The sequence below is a fragment of the Triticum dicoccoides genome, chromosome 3B, assembly GCF_002162155.2.
Source record: "Triticum dicoccoides isolate Atlit2015 ecotype Zavitan chromosome 3B, WEW_v2.0, whole genome shotgun sequence".
Classification (NCBI taxonomy): domain Eukaryota; kingdom Viridiplantae; phylum Streptophyta; class Magnoliopsida; order Poales; family Poaceae; genus Triticum; species Triticum dicoccoides.
Genome location: NC_041385.1, coordinates 628,411,619 through 628,421,199, shown reverse-complemented (window position 1 = coordinate 628,421,199; position 9,581 = coordinate 628,411,619). Strand labels below are relative to the sequence as shown.

General features: G+C 42.0%; 1 protein-coding gene and 1 long non-coding RNA gene across 2 annotated transcripts; both read right to left on the bottom strand.

Annotated features, from left to right (window-relative positions):
• Positions 1-2,498: 2,498 nt before the first annotated feature.
• On the bottom strand, positions 2,499-6,678 carry LOC119279733. Its single transcript, XM_037560877.1, has 7 exons — positions 6,661-6,678; positions 6,563-6,599; positions 6,267-6,370; positions 5,024-5,218; positions 4,339-4,497; positions 3,578-3,685; positions 2,499-3,007 (listed from the first exon to the last, which is right to left on the bottom strand). Exons 1-7 carry the CDS (start codon positions 6,676-6,678, stop codon positions 2,906-2,908), a joined length of 723 nt encoding a protein of 240 aa, XP_037416774.1. The 3' UTR covers positions 2,499-2,905.
• A 44-nt stretch (positions 6,679-6,722) lies between these two features.
• LOC119277508 lies at positions 6,723-9,144 on the bottom strand. The gene is made up of 4 exons (XR_005137156.1): positions 8,634-9,144; positions 8,266-8,392; positions 8,098-8,188; positions 6,723-7,961 (listed from the first exon to the last, which is right to left on the bottom strand). It is a non-coding gene; the product is annotated as an uncharacterized LOC119277508 (long non-coding RNA).
• Between the last annotated feature and the right edge of the window lie 437 nt (positions 9,145-9,581).

Here is a 9,581-nt window from a genome sequence, read left to right as displayed (position 1 = left end):
GCGCGGGCGCGCTCACCGGATCCCGCGTGGCGCCTCCGCCGTGCGCCACCTCTCCGCCCAAGACCTCCATGGCCGGCGCCGCCATCGGAGCTCGCCGGAGCGCCTCGCCGCAGCCCCCGCCCCGTCGCCCGCCGGATTCCGCGACCCCGCCGCCCGCTCGCCGCCCCCGCCGCCGCAGCGGCCCCGCTTCACTCCCGCATCGGGCGCCGCCCCGCCATGCCCCTGCCGCCTCCTCGTCCGCCAACTCCGGCGACCCCGCCGGCGTCCGTCTCCGGGCAGATCCGGGCGGGTGGATGAGATCCACCTGTCCAGTGATCCAAACGGCCGCGTTCCGCCTGGTCCTCTCCGTCCCGGGTCTCCTCCATCCCGTTTTCCCCGAGGTGATTTTTGCCTAAGTCCCCGAATTTGCACATTATCATGCCATGTTCATCGCATCGTATCTCTGCATCGTAGCTCCGTTTTGTGCGTGTAATATGTCAAATTATTCGCCTCAACGAGTACATCATTTCATTCCATTGCATAATATTCATTTGAGCTCATCTTGATGTTTGAATCATCATTGTAAGAGTGCTTTATGATGTTATCTGCTGTCTATTAACAGAACGAGCTCTTTTGTCATTTTTGCCATGATTGATGTGTGCATCCTATGAGGTTGATGTCTACATGAGTTTTGAACTATGCCATGTCTTTTTTACAGAGGAGTTTACCATGTATTTTTGTGATCAATGTGGTGACTAGAACAAGCATGCAAACTAGGCATCGTGATGTTGCTGATTTTAGTCCATGTTCTGCTGTTATTTTGATGCCATGTAAACATGATGCTACAGAGAGATCCATGCATATTTTGTGATACTTCAGTAAGGGTATTTTGAACATATGGTTATTGTCTATCCATTCATGGCTCTGGTTGAAATTATGGAGTAGTCTAGCATGTCCTTTTCATGCTCTACTTTTGCTTCAAAATGTTTCCTTGCCATGTCTTTTCCTAGTGACCCATGTACCCTATGAACTTGCTCTTGCCATGCTTAGCTTCACAAACATGTCTTCTTACTGTTGGTTGCCTTGCCATGCCATGTTTTGCTCTGTAGTGAGTTGCACAAGCTCATAAACATGCCTTCATAATTATGTTCCTGCCATGTATGAATCTGTATTATAACTTGCTATGTTTACATGGGTGTCATCATATTTTCTGATCCTTTTTGCCTTATGGTCAGTAAGGGTATTTTGATCTATACTTTGAGTAGAATCATGACATGCCTTTGTTTGCCATTATAAGTTCCTGTAACATGTTGTTTGATAGCTCTAAACATTGCAACCTGATGTTATTTTCTGCAAAGTCTGAATTGTTATCGTTTGCAATCTTACCATGTGTGTTTGAGTATGTTCTAGTGATTTCTGGAGATAGCTCAGTGTTAATGTTTTGTAATGCTTTACCTGTACATCATGTCCATGCCTTTTGTTATCATGTTGGGGCGCTGTAGCATGTTGTTTTGATGATTGTAATATGCCTAGTTGTTTTTTTGGACATCTTATCCTTTAAACTTGTATAGAGTGCATGTGTTGAACCGTTGCTCCGTTTTGAGTGTGCTCTATATGAAACTTGCTTAGACTTGCATGTAGTTTCATATTATCATGTTGCATCCTTGTTTTGAGGTATTTGCTTGATGTTTGAGTGCATTTTGCATCAATGCCATGTTTAACTTGTTTTGCTCATATCTTCTAGGCCGTAGCTCCGAACTAAATGAACTTTATATGTAACTTGACTAGAATCTCGTGTAGATCTTCTTTATGCATCTTAACTTGCTATTTAACAACTTGAACATAAGGTTTATTCAGATCTGTACCAACTTCGAAATTTGCATATGAGGACTTACCGGATTTGTTATATGTTGTTTCCGGCCTCATTTAAACTTGCCTTGATGTGTTGCTCTTGTTTGCATCATCTCTTGCCATGAGTAGCTTCATGTAGCCTTGTCATGCATCATGCTTGTTGTGCATCATGTCTTGTCTATGTGTGGTGTGTTTACTATGTTGTGTGCTTCTTCTCGATAGTTCCTGTTTCATGCGATCGTGAGGATTCGTTCGTCTACGCTTGGTTCAGCTTCATCCGTTCGTCTTCTTCATGGACTCGTTCTTCTTCCTAGTGGGATTTCAGGCAAGATGACCGCTACCCTGGATGTCACTACTATCATTGCTATGCTAGTTGCTTCGTTCTATCGCTTTGCTGCGCTACCTATCATTTGCTCTTCAAGCCTCCCATATTGCCATGAACCTCTAACCTTTGACACCTTTTCTATGCAAACCGTTGATTGGCTATGTTACCGCTTTTGCTCAGCCCCTCTTATAGCGTTGCTAGTTGCAGGTGAAGTTGAAGATTACTCCGTGGTGGACAGGATTTTGTTGGGATATCACAATATCTCTTATATTACTAGATGACCTGGTTGCGCCAATGGCGCAAAAAGCAAGTTAGAAGCAATGTTAGTAGTGAGCAAAAGATGTAGATGGAAAGATAGTACAATGTGGATTGTATTGCAGATAGTAGAATGACTTCAATTCGGTTACAAATAGTAGGATGACTTAGAAATACACTTATATATAGGCCGCCTCACAACTTATTTAGGCATCTTCTTAGTCTGGTCGTGGTCTTTAGAGGGTATGTACTAAAAAGTAGAGTGTCAAGGTTGGATAATGCTTGCATGGTAGACTTCCACAGGTACTTGAAGGCCTATAAAAGGTGTTGGTTCCACTGTCAGACCATTTGGAGTAGCCCATATAGTTATTATATCCGGAATATCTTTGCTTTCATTGGTTCATATGACACACTTGTAGAACCAAATATCAGGGAAATCACCAACATGATTGTTGTTGTTCTCTAGCATGCAACAATGACTCAGGATGTCTTCCATTATAGGTGGGCTGTTGGTAGCCCTGTAATCCTTATCTCATCTCTCCGAGAGAGAATAGGAGATATTGCACCAATATACACGATGAGAGGACAACAAGAAACCTGCAGTAGACAGAATAAATGGCTTAGGAAGGGGAAACAAGAAATGAAAAGAGTGTATAATAATCATACTACATAGAGGATAGGTTAACTGTGTCTGCAATCACCATGAATAGACTTAGCAACAACTATGTATCCATTACTTTAATGGAACGTAGGTGAATGCATCTCCAATAAGAGAATAATAGGTAGTGAGCACACAAGTTTGCACTTTACACAAGTAAGTAATTGGACCAGGTCATCAGGTTTGCCAATGAGGTTAGAACAAAAGTTTGGTATCAGAAAATAACTTAACACAATTGGAGAGGAAAGGTTTTGTAAGAAACATACTCTGTAAGTAATTTCTTCTAGTCAAGACAGATGCAAAGCAAAGGTGTGAAAACATCTGTTTATCTTGGTTTTTAGGCCTATTATCAAACATCTTGGTTTTAAGGCCTATTATCAAACAACACGTGAGTGTCACAAAAACAGGGAAGTAGGTAAAATCTGGGAGTTTTTCAACTAAGTTTGACAACACAAAGTTTATTTCCGGTGAAAAATGCATCCTCTGGTTTTTAGGAAGATCCAACTTACAAATAACACCGAGCATACGTTCATAGGAAATGCATAATGACCACCGGCAATGGCGCGGAACGCAGAACACAACAGATGGTTTAATACACCTATCACAGATCCTTGCACCTATAGCAGAGAAACAGTTTCAAGTAAAGAAAAGCGGGAACAATTGTTAAGGATGTACTTCTGTCGAGGATGTCAGCTGCAGTCTCCCAAAGCATAGGAACAACATAAATATGGGTTCACTAAGTGTATTATGTTAACAATCTGGTGTCACATACATGTTCCTTAGTATATAGCTAATAACAAAGAGGAGTTGTCAGTCAATTAAACCAAAGTTAATACTGCAGCATGTTGTCTGTAAAGTCAAGTGATATTGCAGTTTTTTTTTCTGGGATAAAAGATGGTGTAATCTTCTCCATGGTCTTTAGTTTTCATCTGTCAGCCTATGTATATGATGTTTTGGATGGCCTGCACTTCAATTGATCAGAAAACAAATTGGTTGTTACCATGTACTGCTCCAATAAACCTGGATCACCTCCTAACATACGAAAATCTTTTGATGTAAGTGCTTTAGAAATAGTTGAAGTGTGTTTCTTCTAAGCTGATCAGCAAACTGGACCATCACAAAAGAGCTAACATGGCAGAGATAAAAACTAATGAACTGAAGACAACCTCAATTAGGACCTATGAACCTCTCAGATGTCATGGAGGAAAACTATCATATACAGATCATTACCAACGTTCGTCTTGAATGTAAGTAGGACATCCGTACCAACCTCAAGTCCTGTTTCAGGAGATATCTTGCATCCATGCTTGAACAAGATGCAGACGTCATGTGATTGTTCGTCATACTCAGAAGCGCTGCTTGCCAAACTATAGTCCCACCAGTCCGTGCTTGGGGTATTCAAACGACAAGCTACTTCCTTTGGTATTTCCTGGGTGACCATAGATTACACACAAAAAAGAGTGTGTTATGATCCCAATTATGAAAATGGCAGAAGAACAAAAGGAGAACTGAGAAAAATAAATGCATCCTATAGGGCGAAATAGATCAAAAAAAGTGTGTGCAACAGAATGCATGTAACTCTACCTAAGGTGACCAGATCACACATATTTAAATATGTGAAATTTAAGTAGGCATGACAATGAGTGAGATACATGAAATACATACCCACTTGCCATTACATTAGTTTGGTTGTTACCTAATGATCGTATTATTGATTTTTATATTTGGAAAGGATAATTTATCAAAATGGCCAGAATTGTAACACCGCTTAACATGTTGGTTATTAATTTCGCAATGTCCTGAGCCGAGTAGTGGGTGGGCACGGATTAACAGAAAACCAAAAGATTTACTTAGCGCAATCTAGGAAAGGTCACAAGTCATGGTAAACTCATACTTGAAAAATCTAATCATGTTCTCACATAGAAATCACGACATGCATGGGTTTCAAATCTAACCTGGGTGAACTTTCTTGTGTCATGCACTGAAAATAGCCTATTCCTTTGCTGAATATAGCCAGGAGGGCTATTTGCGCAACTGTATATCCGACGGCTGCTTGTTGAATCAACCAAAAGAAGAGGACTATATAGAGCAGATACCAAGGCTGTTAGGCCTAGATACCAGCAGTCAGCTTGGTCCTTGTCTTTGCAGATCTGGGAAGACATGATTGCAAATACATGTTACAAAAGGAGATTATACGAGGAACAAAGATATTCTAAACTCTAGAATTCCAGGCCTAGTAGGAAATACCAAGTCCAGTGAGCATTAACCATTCATGTATATGACTGACATACATAGGCTTTATTGCGCATGGTTTAGCCTTTGCTACAGCCTGCTATAACCAAAACACCTAAATCTGAACATATATGCCACTAAAGTACCCATGTTTCTCTACAAACAAGGTCAAGTGTATTCCTAAATTGTGGTGCTGAATTTTAGGCACTTCACCGGATAAACAGTGGTCATAATACATGTTTATGGCTGACACTTCACAAGCAGCAAGCTTCAATTTAGCTCTCACCTGTACACTATTTAGGAATGCATACAAGCAAGTCCTGTACAGAGCAACACCACACCGACAAATGCGTACTGTATTTCAGAGGTTAACATTTGAGATTTTCAATGTGGGACCAATTAGATATATGCTGCAGCTAGAATTCTAATTGGAGTAATTCCCACCAGAATGTGGTTTGTATACTAAATTATAAGATGGATTATTTGTGTTTATATCCGCCATAATCAAGGCTCTGAACCTGGTACTATTTGCATGATAATGGGGTGCTCTCACACATCTGCAATAGATATACTATTCTTTTCATAAGCTCTTATTTTTCTACCCATATTACTTAGTCGTGCCCCTGTTTACTGCTTGTTTACTGCTGACACAACAAACTTTAGTTTATGCGGGTGTATACACGATGTATAAAACATGAACCTGGCAAGTATATGATGCTACAGTATACATATCTTTCTAACTGAAAAGTAAGCCTATCACTTCCTGCTCTTAGATCTTAGTTCATTTCTAAACTCTGCATTTTATTCGTACAAGCATACCACATCTACATTCTGCTATAACACAGATTATTGTCACCGTACTATGCTATTAATTATTACCAGTTCATAATGGAAACATAGTACCTAATGCATCCCGTATATAATGACATTGTGAACTGAAGTGGATTGCTATGCTTACACACATACTATGAAGAATGGAACCTGATATGGAAAATGCAAAGGATGCCCAAAAGAACTCTTGCTCCATTCCCGATTTCTATTTTGGTTGAAGACTTGGGAGTCCCACTTTGCTGCAAATCAGAGAATACAAAGGCCTCATTGACCACTTTGGATGAAATTGTATCGCTAGTGGCTACACCTAAGACAGCCAAAACTAAATTGTTGTATGGAATCGATTAAAAACATAAATTACAAAAGGCCAAAGCTCCAAGGCTCCAAGTAGTATAACAAACATATGGAACATTAGATTAACATGAACTCACCTCTCTTAGTCGAGAGCTTCTTCTCAAGAAGCTCTTTCTAGAGAGATGAATGCATCACAAATAAATAAACTGGAGGCGTGCGTGAAGAAGAGGGCTGCGGCTGCTGCTCCCCTCATCCAGATCGAGGCTGAGATCCTCGGCTCGAGCTCCACCTGCCGAGTCTAGATTAATTAGGAGGAACTGCACATAAGGAGCAACTCTCCAAGTAGGAGAGATATTCTTGCATTGTTGGTCCAACTCCTCTGCATAGAGGTATCATTCAACTTGTACTCAATTTTTTAGAACTCAACCTGAAAATGCGCTGCTACTCGTTCTCACTTTGGCATTATGTGAAACAACAACTTTGTAATCAACTGTAGAGATGCTTGTTACTAAAACAAAAAATATGTGAAAAGAAAGAATAAATTGACCGTCATGCCACAAAGGAGGCATCATTAGCATCTCCCTATGCAACTGGGACACTAAACACATGTTGGCAACCATGAAAATGGCAGACAGAACTTGAACACATCCTCTTGAGTTATAGAGGAATAAGAGGAGAATCATGACCTGACTACAGGTTGTTCCTGTGTATTAACTGACTTGGGTGGCAAAGGAACCATCAAACCACAAATAAATAAATGTAAAGCTTCTTGCTTATGAGCCTGCACAATTGTTTCGTGTCTCAACCACTAAAAGTGGTTTAGAACATGATGTTAACATGCTGCATCTCTATTTCAATGTGCACGATTTTTTTTCTTCAGCTTCTGTATGAGGCATAGGAACAAAGCATGCATCTCTATTTCAATGTGCAGAAATTTCAGCTACATTCAGACTCAGAATCTACATTAATTCTTGCCACACGCAATAAAACCACGAACAGCACACTCAGAAGAATCGACCACAACGATACACTCATAATTCTAATCTCTAAATCAGAACGACCGGAAACTTTATTTGCACAAAGCAACGCCAGAAGTATCTTTTGACCTCACCAACGAATTTGTAAATACAGAGGACATATATGAAGCATGACAAGCAAACTGAACGCAGGACCACACATGCATTTTATCAAGCAGGTTAAAAGCATGGGAAAAACAGAGTCTCACCTTCTAGCAAACACAGTGATTAGACGCACAGCAGAAGACAAAACAACAAATCAGCACCGTCGACCCAACAAACAAACAAAACAACAAGAGGAAAATATGAACTGAGAGCAGATGTAAAATTGTACTTAGAATCACGCTACTGAATTTAATATGTTTGAGCCAAGAAAAAAGGCATAATTGCAGTCCACCTCTTTTTTAAACGGGATAAAGGAAATTCACGACGACGACGATGTCCGCTCCTTTAGTCATGTATATACTATTATATCAAGGTTACAAAGCATATCTATTTTACAGGTCTGGACAGCTTCAAACTGAAACCAAAAGTGAATTTTAGGAAAGAGTTATATTGTGACCGAACATGTGATGAAGAGAAATCTAATGTGACGGTTCACTTGAACCCCATCTGAATTTCACTCTTCTACTACCAAAGGGGATCAGAAAAGTTACCATGTAGATCCTCTTTCAGAATCCCATTCATCATGGACTCATAGACCAGGATGTTTCTCCCATCTTCATGGCAGCAACCTAGCAAGGATACCTGAACAAATTAATAATTAGTTGGTGTTGAGAATAATTTAACATACCATACTCATTTTCTCGGCAAATTAAACCAACCTTCCTTGTTTGGAAACTGCTTCTTCCCCTGGGAATCATTCGTTGGCACTTTCATCTCAATGAGACATTGAAGTGTCAATCTGAATTTAAAAGGGGATTCAAGACCAAAAACATGTTTCTCATCTACCTGCAAGCAATTCATCAAGATCAATATATAGTCTTATCATTCTAGAATAAATATTGTACTTCTAGTAGTAGAAATCATGCATAAATGTAGACAAGGCCCTGCTGGGTTGCAAAAAGACTAACCAAAGAAGGGGCAGACAGGAAAATTAAGCATCTCTCTTATTTTCCTCATCGCTATGAGCCCTAGGAAACAGAGACGCAACAGCCATTAGAGATGGCCATAAAGCACAAGGAGCACTAACCCGTGAAATTTCTCTACTGGTGCCAGCCTTCTCTCCACGAATTAAGAGCTATCATCGAGTTCTCCTCTGCAGGCAGCCGCTTGGGTGGAGGCAAGGAGAAGGGTGACGAGGATGTGCTGCTCTGTCTAGGGCTCCGCTGCCACATCTCATCCGGCCGGCGTCACCTCTCCCGCTCTTCCTCGTCTCCGCTGCTGATGCCTGGCCTCCACCAACCATCGTCTCCCCTCTCCTCTGGGCTTGCTCCCTCCTCGATCTAGAATCCTTTTTATTTGTTGCCCGGCGATTCGCTCCGCTCCTGCCGCTGAACTCCGGCGGAGGGCTGGGGGCTCTGCCACTGAACTCTGACATGGGGTTCGATGCTTTCGGGGGGACGGGAAGGACTGCGGGAGCGGCGGCGAAATGGGGATATGGGGGAGAGGCGGCGGCTGTGCGGGGGCGAGTTGGGAGTGGAGAGCGGGGAAGGCAGGACACGGGGCTACTCGAGCACGGGAATTGGTCGATAGGGTTTCCAACCGACCAACCCCACGTCGCCCACGATCGAAGCAGTCAACCTTTTTCACCGAAGACACAGACAACGCACACACGAGGCCCACGCTGCAATGCTGGGTCTGCGAGGAAATGAGGTCCACCCGTCATCAGCTACAGCGCGAAACAACAATGTGAACAGAAACCAACGGCTGGATGTTTGACACCACGGTGAAAAAACGCCAGCGAGGTAAATCCTTCGACTCAGATCAATCGCGCGACGCAAATAGCACGGGATGGCGGGTAGCACAGCCAGGTTTATAGGTTCAATTAATGCATCTATATACTTGGTAAAGGGTGGAAGACTTGGCCTTTTGCCTAGTGTTTTGTTTCACTCTTGCCGCTCTAGTTTCCGTCGTACCGGTGTTATGTTCCTGCATTTTGCGTTCCTTACGCGGTCGGGTGATTTATAGGACCCCCTTG

What these genes read in the sequence shown, in the direction of transcription:
- LOC119279733 (XM_037560877.1), bottom strand. An exon ending in ACACAAGAAAGTTCACCCAG is followed by an intron (nt 4,498 to 5,023) that starts GTTAGATTTGAA and finishes ATGGTCACCCAG; the next exon opens with GAAATACCAAAGGAAGTAGC. An exon ending in ACGTATGCTCGGTGTTATTT is followed by an intron (nt 3,008 to 3,577) that starts GTAAGTTGGATC and finishes TGTCTACTGCAG; the next exon opens with GTTTCTTGTTGTCCTCTCAT.